Here is a 16,371-nt window from a genome sequence, read left to right as displayed (position 1 = left end):
GTATGCAAACATGATGCACACTCCAAGCTTTATACTCCCCATATGCAATTATAAAGCTTGTTTTCAATAAAACTCCTTAGAATCAAGTCACAGAGAAAAGTCTTGTCAAATATTTTAATCAACACTAAACAGGCAAATGTATAGAAGTGTGAATAAAAAAGGGTGAGGGTCACCACATTACATCCAATTAAACCAAATGTTTCAGTTCATCTGTACGGCTGAATTAACCCATGTCCACTTTAGCTTAGCTTTAAAAGGTGAATAGCAAGATGTGCTCAAGTCGTATCAACAGATCTGTCATAATGTGTCCACACTGTACTGTCAATCTATCATGGAGAAAGCCAAAGGCTTACTTGAAACACTTGGCTTTGCACATTTTTGGTCTGCTTTGATAGATACCCTAGTATATTTAAGGAAAGCATATTTGTGCTTAAGACTCATAATAAAAGAGGCAAAGGTTGATACCTGAAGATAAGCTTTTTTATATACCTCAAGAAGTACAGGTTATTTGACTTTAAGAGTCAAACCGCTAGGAATGCATTATCTATATTCAATGAATTGTGAACCAAAAATGTCTTTTCTGACTTTATAAAATATTTCTGAGTGGGTTTTTTTAAAACATAGTTGCAAGTAAAAATGTCATTTCCAAAGTAGTCTACAATAGGTCATTTCACACAGACAAAGCCAAGAAACAGAGGAGCTCATAGATATATATCTTTCTAATGTCACTTATCTAACATCCATTTTCAAAATAACGTTATCATAAATCTATATATGGGGATAAAAGATGAACAGCATTTTGAAAATGAGATTCTATGCAATCTTTCTATACTAGAAAACAGGTGTGATGCTGGCACAAGGACCACATTAAGATGTGAAATGCTTCTAAGGCAAAGGCAGAATATTCTAATACATGTCAATACATGGGCTGAAAAATTGAACTGATCACAAAACATCCAAGTAGATTAAATTCTCAATAATAAAATCTTTTTTTAAAGGGGAATCTCTTTCAATTTAAGTATCATCAATATAAACTAATCCAGGATAACTAAGGAAGTATTTCCTTTCCAGCATATGTCCTTACTTGTACTCAAAAGCAGCAGACCCTTTAATCAGTGTCCATGTAGGAGATACTTCTTCCACTGAGAATTATGATTGTTCTTTATGTGTTGTTAAAAATTAGTCTAAGAACTTGCTGAAAATTGAAAGTTCACATAGTTTCAACTGTGTTCCCAACAAGGAAACAAGATCCTAAATCACACCCATCACTAAATTGAGTATATTTTTCCTGAATGTTGTCCTAAAGCCAAGCTTTCCAAGATTTCAGCTTACTTAGATAAAATATTAATTTATCACAGTAGCGCCTCATATTTAACAATATATTTGAATTATATTATCATGAAAAAGGAGCCAAACTGACCTAAAAGTGATTATTACCATTTCAACTTGTGATAGTTCAATATTTGAAATCATTTCAATGAGCTAATTTTGCTACAGCTTTCAACTTAGCGAATAACCCACCACTGCAATTCATTCCAAATTCTTAGAAATCTTCCTTTTGAGTATTTTATTCCACACTTCTATTGGTTATGCTAGAAAAATTCCTATTATATATTTGCTACAATTTTTACTTTCCAAATAATGCAAAATTCATTAATAGAAGAAACAGTATAAAAGTTAAGAAACAAGTTTTTGATGTCCAAGAACTCCATACTGGTAAATCAATGGAATTAATAGAAAACATGTTTATGAATTCTATGAAATTAGCAACATCGTAATCCAAAACACCTGAATTAAATATCCGGACATTGTGCAATGTGTTTGAAACTATTTTGAGGCTTTGGGTTTACAGATATTTACAGAGATTAACAGTAACAGATTAACAGCAACAGATTTTTCACAAAGAGAAGTACTTGAAGTTACAAAGTCCCAATAAACTATCCTTGATCAAATGATTATACAGAGAATAGGATCAACTCCATTGGACCAAGTCATCACAGTGGTCTTTACTACCTGCCTGCCTCCACTCACAGTAAACAAATGCAGCTTAACTTCCTTCTGCCTTTTTTACAACTTCACAGGATTTTGTAAACTTCAACATTGTAGCAATATTCAACTCCTATACCATATCTAAAACCCTGAACAAGAATCTTAAGTTTTCATATTATAAACTAAGCAAAATGCTAGCTCAATTCTGTGTTCATAAAAAAAAATAGACACATGTACACATATGAACAACAAAAAAACCAGGGTGGATAAAAATTGATTTTAACAGAAATCAGATTTTTTTTAATTTAAATCGATTTTTTAAATTTAAATTGTTTTTTATTTGTATCAAATTTCTTTAAATAAAATGCTTTTCGAGTAAAATCTTATCTAAAGATAGTTTTCTATTTAAGATACATTAATAATTTAGTTTATTCAGCATGAAATGGAGCTTAGTTATATAGCATGCGACTATATTCTGCAATATTGGGACTGTCAGTAAGTCAACAGCAGGTTAGAGGAGGAGCTGCTGTGATAGAGATAACAATTGCTCTTTAAAAATTATGATTTAAATCAAGTTGATTTAAATCAAGCCTTTTACTAGTGATTTAAATCATTAGTAAAAGACCTGGTTTAAATCAACTTGATTTGTTTTAAATCAAATCCACCCTGAAAAGAACTAATGAAAAAAAATACCTTGTTCAGTGAAATAAAATACACTTATCAATCATAGGAATGAGCATCATTTAAAGACAACTGTGAAAATTGGGTGCAATTGTGTTCTTCTCAGAGTTTATACATATGTATATTTTACACAAATTTTGTTCGTATTGTTTAGCAGAGTATGACAATCATGTTTTTAGGCATGATTATACATACAATAATCAGAAATCTACAATTACTGTTTCCTAGGCTCAGATTTAGCACTGTAGTTACAAGATTATGTTATTGCATAATCAGGGCTTGCAAAGGAAATTTTCCCTAGCAAAAAAATGGGGCAGTTTACTATTTAGAACTAAGAACTCCTGTTATCTTAGATACAATCATAGTGCAAACTGATTTGATGGGTAGATTAATGTATTGATCCTGAGCCTTATTGTGCTCTCACAAGTTTTCAGAATGCATCTTACTGGAAAAATCAACATCTTGAGTAGAGGTTTGCCATTTTCACATAGCAAGCTCATCTCCGAAATTCATCTCCAACAATATATTTACATGCAGAAGATTCTTGTCCTTGGATTCAGAAATCGGTATGAAGGTCTGTTCAAAGAGGAATGTTCAAGAGACATCTCCAGTTGACAGAAAAATTAAAGTAGATAGATCCAAACACGAAGAGTACGCTCCAATGCAACCAGATTCTTCTGCATCAACCTGGATCCAAGGTATAAACAAGTAAGAGCAGTAGAAAACAAGTACAATGAAGTGAGAGGAATGTCAGGAAGCTGAAAGATTCCACCGACTGTGATTCACAGTGTTTTCTGATGCCCATTTACAGAAGGCTTTGTTGTCTCGGAGTCTCTTGCGTTATGCGAGAGATGCAGTTTATCTAAGCCTACAAAATAAAGAGTAAAGTTTATGTTTCATTCCTAACTGGCATTACACATTAAAAAAAAAACCCAAGTAATAACTTGAGCATAGTACAATCCTTATCAAGAGCAAAACCTCTGCACATGGCACAGGCATAATTAAAGTAGTTAATGCCCCGTCTTATTAAAAAGCATTAGGTAGAAGCCTCAATTGACTAGAGGCATGATGGCCAAGAGAAGTCAACATCAATAGATCTACCCAGTGACTATGGTAGAGTAAAAAAGACACTGACTGTCTGTGTGTGTGTGTGTGTGTGTGTGTGTTTCTCTGATCCTCTGGTGAAGAGATAATAAATACAGGCAAGGGAGTATAAAATGAATTATCATAATTAAATTAAATTGAATTTAAAATATGTGCAGGGAAGGGAGCGTAAGATGTATTTCCTGTCTGAAGAACTGGGATGGACTAGAAGATTTCCAACTCTGTTTCTCTGTTAATTATAAATGAGAGAGCTAAAATGTACCTCAAAGAGTGCATGAAATCCATAGGTTGTGATAGCATGACAGTGAGTAGTACTGGTAGAAGAACTGGAGGTACGTTTTGGAATAATCTACAACTGCCTAAATAAACTGGAAACTGCCTTTCCCACTGGTATTGGAAAGGAATTGCTTTCTTAGGTGGACAAAATGGATTGGGATTGGGGGAGATGAGAAAAGAATCTGCTTATTTTAAGTAAGAAAGACCAGGTCTATAGTATTTGCATGCACACAAAAGAAAGGCAAAGGAATTAATATAAATATAAACATGATTGATTTATTATAACAAAAAATGAGAATTAATGATGTAATGAACAGCTATGAATGTGAAACATGCTATATAGTCACATCTCCAAATTATATGCAGGTATTCCTCGACGGTTTACTTAATGATGGTTCAAAGTTATGACACTGGAAAAAAATGATTTATGATCATTTTTCACACTTATAACTGTTGCAGGATCCCCATGGTCATGTGATTTACATTCAAATGCTTGACAGCCGACTCACATTTATGACAATTGCAATGTCCTGGGGTCACGCAATCACCTTTTGCAAACTTCTGACAAGCAAAGTCAACGGGGAAGCCAGATTCACTTAACAACTGGATCACTAATTTAACAACTGCAGTGATTCACTTAACAAATATGGTAAGAAAAGCCATAAAAAGAGACAAAACTCACTTAACAAATTTCTCATTTGGCAATATACATGTTGGGCTCAATTGTGATTTTAAGTTGAGGACTATCTGTATACATGATAAAAAAAACTTAGAGTAAATACTGTAGATGACTTCATGTACCTTTGTAGAAAAATATTAAAGATGGGAAAGAAAATTTAAGACATAAAATGTTGGTGTATAAGAGCATGCTGCATACATGTCTTTTATTGTTTATTCATTTGTTTATATATTTTTTCACATTTTTGAACACCCTTCTCCCCTAGACAGGATTCTAGTTGGTGTACAATAATATTAAAATATAAAAACAGCATCTAGGAATTTAAAATTTTAAAAAATAGAATTTAAAAGGGGCAAGGCTGATTGAACCCTGTTAAATATTAGTGATTTATTAATAAATGTATATGGAAGTGAGAGTTGCATATGAATCAGAATTCAATGGGAATAGGGTGGAAAAAGAAGCGACAGAAGGGAAGTGAATGTTAGCAGATTGAATATAAAAGTGAGTACAGATAGTCTTCAATTTACAACCATTTGTTTAGAGACCATTCTAATTTACAACAGCACTGAAAAAAGTGACTTAGGAGCAGTTTTCACACTTACGAATGTTGCAGCATCCACATGATAATGGGATCAAAATTCAAGCACTTGGCAACTGGCACATATATATGACAGTTACACTGTCCAGGGATCATGTGATCCCCATTTGAAACCTTCCCAGCTGGCTTCCAACCAGCGAAGTCAATGACAGAAAGCAAGAGTCACTTAACAACCACTTGATTCTCTTGGCTACATGTCCTTTTATTTTTATTTTCTTACCTTTTACTTCTTAGATTTTTTTTTTATTTTGTGGTCCTGCTTTGTGTAATATTGCCAATACCGACAGGAAACAAGAGCGTGTTTATAGGTTATAGCATGTTCTGTATTAGCTATCTTTAAAAATATATGAATAGAGCCTCTAGAGCAGTGGTTCTCAACCTTTATAGTGCTGCGACCCCTTTAATTCCCCACGATGTGGCGACCCCAACCATAAAATTATTTTCGTTTTGAATTTATCGCGCCTGAAGCCATATTGACTAGCGATCTGAACTTATGATTGCCTTGAGGACGGAGGCATTATTATTTATTTATTTAGATTTTTATACCGCCCTTTTCCCGAAGGACTCAGCGGAGACTCCTCCCCTATTAAGTTTATCGCGCCTGAAGCCAGATTAGGCTAGCGATTGGGAGTGATTGCAGCTGGTTTGAGAGGGAGACATCAGAGCAAAGATTTCTCTCTTTTGTAATTCATCGCGCCTGAAGCCGAATTCGGCTAGCGATCTGAAGAGCCTGCAGCTGGCTTGTGGAGTCAACCATTGGAGCGTGATTCTTCAACTCGCAAGTATACTTCCCATATTTCCGATGGTCTTAGGCAACCGCTGGCAAATCGTCATTCGACCCCCAATGGGGTCCCAACCCACAGGTTGAGAACCGCTGCTCTAGAGAGCATGTTACAGAGACCTTGTATCGCAACAGCTAAATTGGCTATTGGTCAATTTCAAGACCAAGTTATCTGAAAAATCATTTTGAGCCAACTGAAGTTTCAAGACCTCAGAAAAGGCTATATTTTGTATTACTCCAAATTTCTTAAGCAGATGTGGCAAGAATCTTTTTGGAGTTGGGTTTGGTCCCAAATATGATTTCTTCTACCAGCAAATATATCCAAGGAGGTGTCACTAGCTGATTTCTTTGAATAGAGTTTGGTTACAAATTTCACCATACTTAGACTAAACTAATTTCTTACAAAAAGTATAAAATCTAAGATCTCATAAGGCATCAATGCGGCTAACCAGTATGCAGAAACACAGCAAGCTAAATGCCTATTTAGGCCCACTTCTTACCAACATGATAATGATCCAGATCTAAAGGTTCAGAAGATAGTATTATGATGGTCTGTAACATCTCCTTTTTCAGCTTTTTATTTGGGTATGACCCAGTTTCAAGGCCATGAACTTTGTTCCAAATGGTCAAGTGAAGACAAGGTTTTGCTGAATCACCTAATACCACTGGGAGTCAGGCAGCATGTAATTAGATGATGATTGATTGATTGATTGATTGATTGATTGATTGATTGATGGTGGTGGTGGTGGTGGTGGTGGTGGAGTGAATTCCACTCACTCAGAATCCTCTAAGTTGACAATTGATCTAAAAAAGTGACACTGGAAACCTTAAAGCTGAGTGCTGACATTGGTAACCACAAAATATCAGTGAGATGGAGGACTTTCTTATCTGCTTCAACTGATAATATTTGACTGGCAGGGTCTAGGAAGAGAGCTTTCTGTGCCGTTGCTCCTGCATTGTGGATCAGCCTGTCTCCAAGATAAGGTGAAGAAAGACCCCAACTTGCTTACAGAAGACTCTGGACTCTTAAACTGTAAATGGGACGGAGGATACATTTATTATCTACAGTTTATTCTTCATTCTCCATAGCAGAGTCAACAAACTGCCACCGAATTTCATTAGAACTGTGGGGCTAAAAACTTAATTAACCAAGAATTTCAATATTTTAAGATTATGAGTACTATATACTACAATGAATTTTACTATCTTTATTAGTTTTTTTAATGTGGTTTACCTGCCTTTCTTGTATTTTTTATTATTATCTATTTTATTACTATCTGCTTCGAACAGTTTCTACCTGGTGGAAAGAAGGATATAAAGGTTATCAGAAAGATCATTTGTTCCTGAAAAATAAACTGTGTGTGTGTGTTTGTTTGTTTGTTTGTGTGTGTGCACCAGTGCATGAATTGAGTGTGTGCATGCACACACACTCCAACTATGTATGCTATGCTATGAATTTCCCTATCAAGTAGACAGTAAACAGTTCTGAAATCAAGCTTTATACAGGGAACAGAAAAGCACTTAATATTAATCATTCTCCCTAGCACAACCATGTCGGTAATCTCTACCACAATTTCAAGTGTATAAATGTAAAAAAAAAAATACTATCATAAAAGGAAGAGAAAGTGGATTACCTAATGCTTTGAGGAGTTCTTCTCTAACTGCAGAGGTGAACTTTCTCACCAGGCACAGGGTTGTCATGATAGCAAAAAGAAGATTGTAGGACAATACTATGTAGAAGTTTCCTAACCAGTTAAACCTTCCAAAGTCTCCAAGGAGATCAAACCTGGTGATGCCTAATTAAGGGTGAGGGGAGAATATATTCATAAAGTTTGTACAGATACTTAGGAATTTTAAAACAATCTAATACATTGCATATAACTCTTTACATAAAATTTGATAAGGCAAATCTAAACTTCAGATATTTATACTGTCTAATTTTTCCTTCTCGTCACTATTTAAAACCGCACTTCAAAGATATTGTCTACTAAATTAGAAAAAAAAAACCAATATCACAGCAATGAATATATTTATTTCATAAAATTGAATGAGATAGTCCTCCATGCCAAGAAAGAGCATAAGAGAAAATATTGATAATTTGCAGAGCTTATTATCTTCCAAAACTGTTAAAAGATGGCAAAATCTTATTATCTTGTCAGATCTCTGATGCAATAATGCTTATAAAGATTAATTCTACACTCAAATAAATGAAGAATAGTTTGATAAAAGGGAAATTTTCTTTCCCCTGCCCCCCACCAAGAACACCTCAATACTCCTTTTACCATCCTGAAATGGACTATTTTAAAACTAAAGCTTCTATGAATCTCTTAAATTTCCTTTCATCTAGCCAGTGTTACTGGACATAACTCCAAGGAAGCGAACATGCCCAATGCGCCTTCTTCTTCCTATTTTCCACACAACAACCACTCTCTGAAATGAGGGAATAACTGGTCCAAAGTCACCCAGCTAATTTTCATCCTTAAGTCAGGACTAGATCTCACAAGATCCTAGTCTTGCACATTAACCACTAAGCCAAACAGCTATTTTGATACATACTGATTTTTTTGTTTTGTTTACATTTATACCCCGCCCTTCTCCGAAGACTCAGGGTGGCTTACAGTGTATAAGGCAATAGTCTCATTCTATTTGTATATTTTTACAAAGTCAACTTATTGCCCCCCCAACAATCTGGGTCCTCATTTTACCTACCTTATAAAGGATGGAAGGCTGAGTCAACCTTGGACCGGGCTCGAACCTGCAGTAATTGCAGGCTTTGTGTTCTTAATAACAGGCTTTACCAGCCTGCGCTATTCACCGGCCCTTGATTGATCTGCAAAGCCTCACGTGACCCCTTGAACTCTATCATGGTTACTAATTTTATTTGACGTGTCTATGTACTTTGTTAACTCTGCTTTAACTACTTATCATTCCTGGTTTACTCCACTTTATAACTTTAAAGCAAACAGACATTTACAGACTCAAAAAAAGAAGGTGGATATTTTGTTAGAACACTAATGTACCTAGCATCAAATAAACAAACAAATGAATGCTTTATACTATTAAACTGCATGAGTTATGTTTATTAAAAGAACTGCTGAAATGACCATGTCCTAAAACAACTTAATATGGTCCCACTGAACAGAATTCTCACTGAACATGCCAGCAATAACCAGGGTTATCTGGGAAATGTTTGCTTAAATTTGCATTTCCAACAAGGAAAAATTATAGAAAAACTTTCAACAAATGAAAGTCAACTTCCCAAAAGAACGACATTTAACCAGCATTCCATCTATGGAGTGATGGGAGCGATGGAAGTGATAGGTGAAGAGAAGTGAAAAAGCTCTCTTCATTTATAATGCTTAAAAGGCCAAAGAAGATAAAGAAGTTCAGACTGTACATTAATTAGCTTATCAAGCACCAACACATACTGTGAAGTTCAGAAACTGACTACAGATCAGGTTACCTATCCCAAGCAAATATTCCACTAACCAAATTTATAATTTAACCTGATTATACATAATGCGTAGAGGATATCCCTAGTGCCACGTAACTGGGTGAGCTTCCGTTCCTTGTCCCAGCTTCTGCCAACCTAGCAGTTCAAAAGCACATAAAAAATGTAAGTAGAAAATAGGGGCCAGTCATGAGTCATGCCAGTCACAAGACTACAGAGACTTCTTTGGACAGTGCTGGCTCTTCGGTTTTGAAATGGAGATGAACACTACCCCCTAGAGTCAGAAACAACTAGCATGTATACGCAAGGGGAACCTTTATATTTATCTTTATAGATATCACTGTAGCCCAAGAAGTAGAACTATTGCTAATAAGAGTAAAGAGAGGATACAGCTAAGAGAAAATGCTTTTCACCAGGCTCTACTTAGGAACTTCAAGGAGATGAAGAAGGTTTAAACCTTCAACTGATAACCCAAGAACTAGCCACTGCACCACTAAAAATGATTTCAACAACTTTTGATATTTTGGTTGCCAAAGTAGCTTTGGTTGCTTTGACCCTAAGGATCCCCTTAATTCTGCTGGACCTCTATGTAGTTTTCAATCATATTGCCTTACACAATGTAAGCCGCCCTGAGTCTTCGGAGAAGGGCGGGATATAAATGTAAATTAAAAAAAAATTTGATCAAACAGCCTTCTGTCCAAGTTAGAAAATTGAGACACTGTAATCCAAAAGTTTAGAGACAAGTTTTAGGAATGTTGCATAGTTCTGTGGTATTCTGCATACAAGACCTTCCAAGCATTTTAAGTCTCTACATAGGCCACCAAGTGAAATGGATTTACAATAACAGATTCAACTTCACCAGCCTTTTCCACTTGATCAAGAATAGAATGCTGAATCTTTATTTAGGTTTATAAATGAATTGGCAGGAAAGAAAGGAGGGAGGGAGGGAGGGAGGGAGGGAGAGAAGGCAGGCAGGCAGGCAGGCAGGCAGGCAGGCAGGCAGGCAGGGAGGCAGGAAGGAAGGAAGGAAGGAAGGAAGGAAGGAAGGAAGGAAGGAAGGAAGGAAGGAAGGAAGGATCTTTACTGACAAATCAGAGATTGCTCTTTCTACTTCTCTGACAGGCAGGACTGAGAATTTTCTTTTGCAGTCCCTAAGTGGCGCAAGAGAGCAGCCTTTCAGCTAGTTCAGGGACTGAGAAGAGATGCAGATATGAAAGAAAGAGATGATTCTCTGTTCAAAAACAACAAAAATCTTCTTCCTTGCTAAAACGGGGAATATTGCAGCACTCATTTCATAGTAAGTCCAATGCTTCTTTCCCTACAATACATAAATAATATTTTTAGCCAGCACTTATCACAGCAGTCCACAATAGGGTGGGAAGAATTCACTATTTTGCTGAAGGACACTTGTGGCAAACAAAACTTCAGTGGGGTCCATCAAGGAAGAGACCGAGGACCAAGATACCACCATATGCATGACATCCAATAAGCATTCATGAAAAGGCAGCTGTGATTTCTGTGCTGCTATCAAAGCAGCAAGGTAGGGGCTTTGCATCTGAGACTATGTAAATTTTTATTCACCTGGCAACAACTGTCAACAGAGGCTTGCTAGGGGTACATGAGATAACTAATCAGCCCAGGCCTTGGTTCTCTTGAAATAAAAATCTGATCGCTCTTTGAATGGTTACTCCAAATTGGATGGAAAACAACAATGAGACTAGGGATTTTAATGTATTGGATTTCAGCCTATGATTGAAATTCAGTTGCAAAAAGTGTAATATTTGAGAAATTAACATCTATGTAAGGCAAGATTTCCTTCTTTCTCATCCAGTGACCAAAAATATAAAACAATGAAGAGAAGAATACAAAAAAGATTTTTAAAAATAAATAAAGGAAGAATAGTTGAGAGCTCCAGAAGCAACAAGTTTTCCAGAAACAGACTAAATCTGTCTCAGATGTTTTTCTCTATAGTGGATTAGGAGCTATAGAAATGAATTTTTTTGTCTTGTCGCCTAGTGCCCCTAAAAGTATGTTTCAACTATAGCACAAAAGCCTTGCTATATTCCAAGCGCTGTTTTCTTATGCTTTTACTTCCCACTTTATTGCTGATATTTTGTTCAGCACAAAAAAATAATGTAAAATAAATTTTACTAAAAACTTAAGATGACTTCCATGAATCTGTAGAATTTCAGTTTTTGACAAGGGGAGACACCAATATAGCTAATGTTTAACAAGATAACAATTAAATCCAAACACTTTCATAAAACCTTGACAGGAAACAAACCCATAATTCAGAGATAACAATAATGCTTATTCCCCCACTGGCCTGAAGTCATACAGAATGAGTTCTATGCGCAAAAGAGAACTAAAAGGTTTTGAAATTTTTCTTCAGATGTGACCCATTCAAGGGAGCAGTGCTCATCTCTGATTCTCAGCCGAGGGAACCTGCATTGTCTGAAAGATATCATCATGTGGCCAACACAAAAGTACAGAACACAGTAATCTTCCTGCCAAAGCGGTACCTATTTATCTACTCGCATTTGCCTGCTTTCATATTACTAAGTTGACAGGAGCTGCAGTGAGGAGTGGAGTTCATCCTGTAGCATGGCATTTGGATGTCAAACCTGGCTTAACTGTTCAGCCATCCCGTTCCACAAGTTAGAACTAACGTTCAGGCTTATCCCCTTATACTTTAATACCCACATGGCCAAATTTAATAACCACATGGCCAAATTAACTTGCCACTAGTTCAACGGACTTATCAGGACCAAGATCGGAAAACTGAAACTTCACCATCGATATATCTGTAACTCCATGGTGACAGATTCATATACTTAAATTACTGAGTCTGAAACTTTTTTTTAGAAACTGCAACGTAATTGTATAATTAAGTACCCCCTTCAGTATTAGTATTTTGTTTTCTAAAAGTATAGCTGAACTTTCTTTAAAAAGGATATTTAAATTAGTTCAAGACTCTGTAAAGACTGATTTTAAACTTACCCAGTGTTCTTGACATAACTGGCAACGCTGAACTGAGGACTAAGATAGATACACAATTCCCAATTATCTGTTGAGACAAAAAAGATATTATATCAGTTAAAACAAATGAAGTTTCTAATTGCCAAATAACAATGGCAATGCTTAACTGAAGCATATAAAGCAAAACTTTATCTCATTCTGCCCACCATCAAATCATCAGCCCCCCTGGCTTAGGCAGCATTCTACTAATAATATTGTAAAATTAGGTTTATCAAATTTTCTAAAAATTCACAGCAGGATAACAACTTTTCTTTTCTTTTATTTATCAAATTTATTGGCCGCCCAACTTACTACAAGGTAACTCTGGGTGGCTTAGAATATTAAAAGATAAAATGACCTAAATAAAATACTACAAAAATATAATAATATAAAATACAATACCTAAGACATGGGGAGGGAGAGAGTGGGATGAGCAGGAGGGAGGTGGGATCTGATATTAATCTATCAACCACCTCCAACATGAAGCCCGCCTTTGGAGCCTCAAGCCAACTATCAGAGCCAGGTGTTTAGGCTCTTACGGAAGGTCAGGAGGGTTGGCGTGGACATCTGAGGGGGACAAGTTGTTCCAGAGGGCAGGTAGAGAAGGCCCTTTTCCTGGACACTGCCAGCCAGAATTCCCTTGCTGATGGAGTCCCCAGCAGGCCTCCTCTGCCATCACAGGTGGGGTGAGCCAATCCCAGTGGGATGAGACAGATGAGACGATCTTGGATTTATCTTATGCTTAGTCTGTTGGCCTCTGGTGGCTCAACAGACTAAGCAGTCTGTTATTAACACAGCTGCTTGCAATTACTGCAAGTTCAAGTCCCACCAGGCCCCAGGTTGACTCAGCCTTCCATCCTTTATAAGGTAGGTAAAATGAGGACCCAGATTGTTGGGGGCAATAAAAGTTGACTTTGTATATAATATACAAATGGATGAAGACTATTGCTTAACACAATGTAAGCCGCTCTGAGTCTTCGGAGAAGGGCGGGATATAAATTCAAAATAAAAAAAAAACCGTGAAAGAGCCAGTGGCCATTGTGACCAGGAAGGCAATTGCACACCTTCGTATGGGGCACCAGTTGTATCTATATTCCCCAATGAAGAAACTCTTTAGATGGCTGCTTACATTCTAGTTACCTCACAACTGGATTATTACAATGTCCAATCTATATGGTGCTGCCCGTAAAGACCTTGCATAGAACAATGCGCATGCCTTGATATACCCATGTGACATGAGTTCACTGCTTCATGGGTGGACAGTTTGGTAATAAGCATCTGGGTGTCAGCTGTAAAGCCCTATGTGGCACAGGGTCACATCAGAGAAGAGCTGGCAGCCACTAAATATATTTGATTAAGCATCAACATCTGTAAAGATCCAAGAAGCTTGCCTTCTCTGTCATAGCACTTGCCCTCTGGAATTATGTTCTTTCAGAGAGCAGCCATTTAGCTCCAACCCTGATGGGGTTTCAAAGGTGTTTTTATTTTTTTAACTAGCTATTTTCACAGGTCTTGAGGTATTTATGATGCCCTGGATAGGGTGGTTGTAGTGCAGATTGTCAGGACACTTAACAGGATTTGTTTTAATTGTTTTGCTATTTTAAGCATAGGCTGTCTACATTCATCCTGGAGTCAGTCAATTTCTAAATCTTTAGTCAGTCTTTGAACCAAAATTTTGCTACTTACATTAATCTATTATTCCTCAAATTGTTTATATTGGTTGTCATGCAAGATCTAAAGATTGCCTTTAAAACGTTTAAGCAAATTCTAAACAAACTCTGAGCAAATGAAAATCAGGGGATCTAAAATACACCAAGCAAAGTACTAAAACCAAGCTACAAGATACTTCCTGCCTGCAAGCACAATGTCTAACACACAAACATCACTCCAGAAACCATTTGCTTGCATGTTCAAAACAAAGCAGGCAAGTATAAATTAATAATGTTCATAGATACTGATTGAACTTAGGGCTCCAGTCTTTAAAACTGAGTGTACAGCTGCCCAAATTTGTGCTTGTGCAGATGCTTATGCAAGGAACATTGTATTAATGTAATGATGAAGAATAAGGAAGACAGGCAGGTCCCTGCTATGGCTAGACAGTAATTTACCAATTGCTCTTGTTTTCAGAAGCGCAATCTTGAGGCTATTAAAAGAATTTGTTGCCTTAAAAGGATGTAAAGAATTACAATAAACAAACGGGAGCTGATATAGCATTATTCTTTCGAAGAATCGGAAAATGCTGAGATCGCTCTTCAAGAGGAGTTCTAAATACAAAGAAGTTGAAAAATCTGAAAAATATGTGGCTTACCATTTCTCTTTTTCAAAATGCTGTATTATAAAAGGGCCGAGCAAACATAATGGCACTGCTCAACTGGTTTAATCAAGGGCCTTCTGTATGGTTGTTTACTTTCCCATTTCTGAGAATTCCTGGAAAGATTAAAGCAAATCTCACCTCCCCCCGCTCACCTTCGAATGCCTTTTTAAACGGGGGGAAAAAATAAGAGGAAAAGAAATTGGCTCCTATTCATCTTGTTTGTAATGTTCCCCTATTTATGAAAGTCTACTTTTAAGATCTCTCTTTTTAACATGTATGCAACTATTGGTTGCAATTGTATAAGTTCCTGAAAGTCAAAGCAGCCTCAAATTGAGAATTACTGAATAGAATCACTTAATTCATTCAAATTAAAGGAATCTATTGATATTATTTGTAGTAACTAAGAGTGTCTCACACACACACACCCCGAAAAAAAGGGCATGGGAGAATGATTCATCAGATTTTCTATGGCTAGCTAACTGCAATTTCAGGCCTTTTCCAAATGATTCCAAGCTACCCCAACTAAGCAAAAAGTTTGTTGATGAAAGTTTAAACAACTAATTACTGTTCAGAATGCAATTACTCTCTAATAGAATCAGGTTTGCTTTGGTAGAAGAAATGAGAGAAGAGAGAGAAGAAAAACGGGATCTCAGACTTTTTCACCCACCTTTGTCATAGTTGTGTCATCCTTCCTGGGGGTAAAATCTCCAAAAATACGTAGGCTATAAAAGCCAACAACAGAGGAAACCATAAGATAGCTGTGAGAATTAAAGAAAAAAAAAGAATTCCTAAAGAATGCAAGTTTCAGAGTCCTAAAGGTCTTTTAAGCCTGGCAAAGTATGCAGGAGGAGGGGGAAGAGAGAAAGAACATCCACTTTGAGTGCCTGGGAATAGCTGGCCTATTGTTTTCTCTCTACTAAGCAGGCATCTTAGTAAATTAGCAGCCTCCCAGAAAATTAGACAGAATACTTGTTAACAGACAAGCACGCCTCATGAAAGAAAGGATACAAAATCAAAATGATCTCAAGTGCTGCTCCCACGAAACCAAATGTGGACAGAGAGGCACTTCCTATGCCAGGCCCCTGCAAGAATTAAAAAAAAAAGGTATTAGACAGAGGATGCCATTCTTTTACTTATTTTTTTAAAGACTGAATGACCTCGGACAACTCAATTGTGTATCGTTTGTATTTTTTTTATTAGCTAATATTGAGGCAGTAATAATCACCACAAGCTTCAGCATTAGAAACGGGATTTCATCTAAAGAACCTGTCTCAGAATACAGTTTTAGGGGGATTTGAAACAAATACAAAAATTCAAATAATGTGATGATTTAAAATGCTGTAAAGGAACTAGAGAAAATTTAAAAGTGGTTCCCCTAATTAGATACTAGAATCCTGTCACAAATGCTTTGTGGCAGGATTTTAGTAACTAATTATGTCCAAAAGGTGCTTTTTCAAGAGGCAACTGGACTTTCTGAAGA

At 36.5% G+C, this 16,371-nt stretch overlaps 1 protein-coding gene across 3 annotated transcripts in view; it reads right to left on the bottom strand.

Moving 5' to 3' along the window:
* Window positions 1-100: 100 nt before the first annotated feature.
* The window catches only part of LMBR1 (limb development membrane protein 1), an 84,242-nt gene continuing 67,971 nt past the window's right edge, over window positions 101-16,371 (bottom strand). For 2 of the 3 annotated variants that reach the window (XM_058184417.1, XM_058184415.1), the window contains 5 exons: window positions 15,900-15,973; window positions 15,559-15,649; window positions 12,560-12,626; window positions 7,743-7,904; window positions 101-3,538 (listed from right to left, as the gene is read on the bottom strand). In XM_058184417.1, coding sequence (XP_058040400.1) covers window positions 3,453-3,538; window positions 7,743-7,904; window positions 12,560-12,626; window positions 15,559-15,649; window positions 15,900-15,973 — 480 coding nt within the window. In that variant the 3' untranslated portion in view covers window positions 101-3,452. The remainder of the gene's footprint in view (window positions 3,539-7,742; window positions 7,905-12,559; window positions 12,627-15,558; window positions 15,650-15,899; window positions 15,974-16,371) is intronic. The other variant, XM_058184416.1, reaches the window with a different exon arrangement.

This window comes from Ahaetulla prasina, chromosome 4 (assembly GCF_028640845.1).
Source record: "Ahaetulla prasina isolate Xishuangbanna chromosome 4, ASM2864084v1, whole genome shotgun sequence".
Classification (NCBI taxonomy): domain Eukaryota; kingdom Metazoa; phylum Chordata; class Lepidosauria; order Squamata; family Colubridae; genus Ahaetulla; species Ahaetulla prasina.
This window is presented reverse-complemented; position numbering and strand designations above follow the sequence as displayed.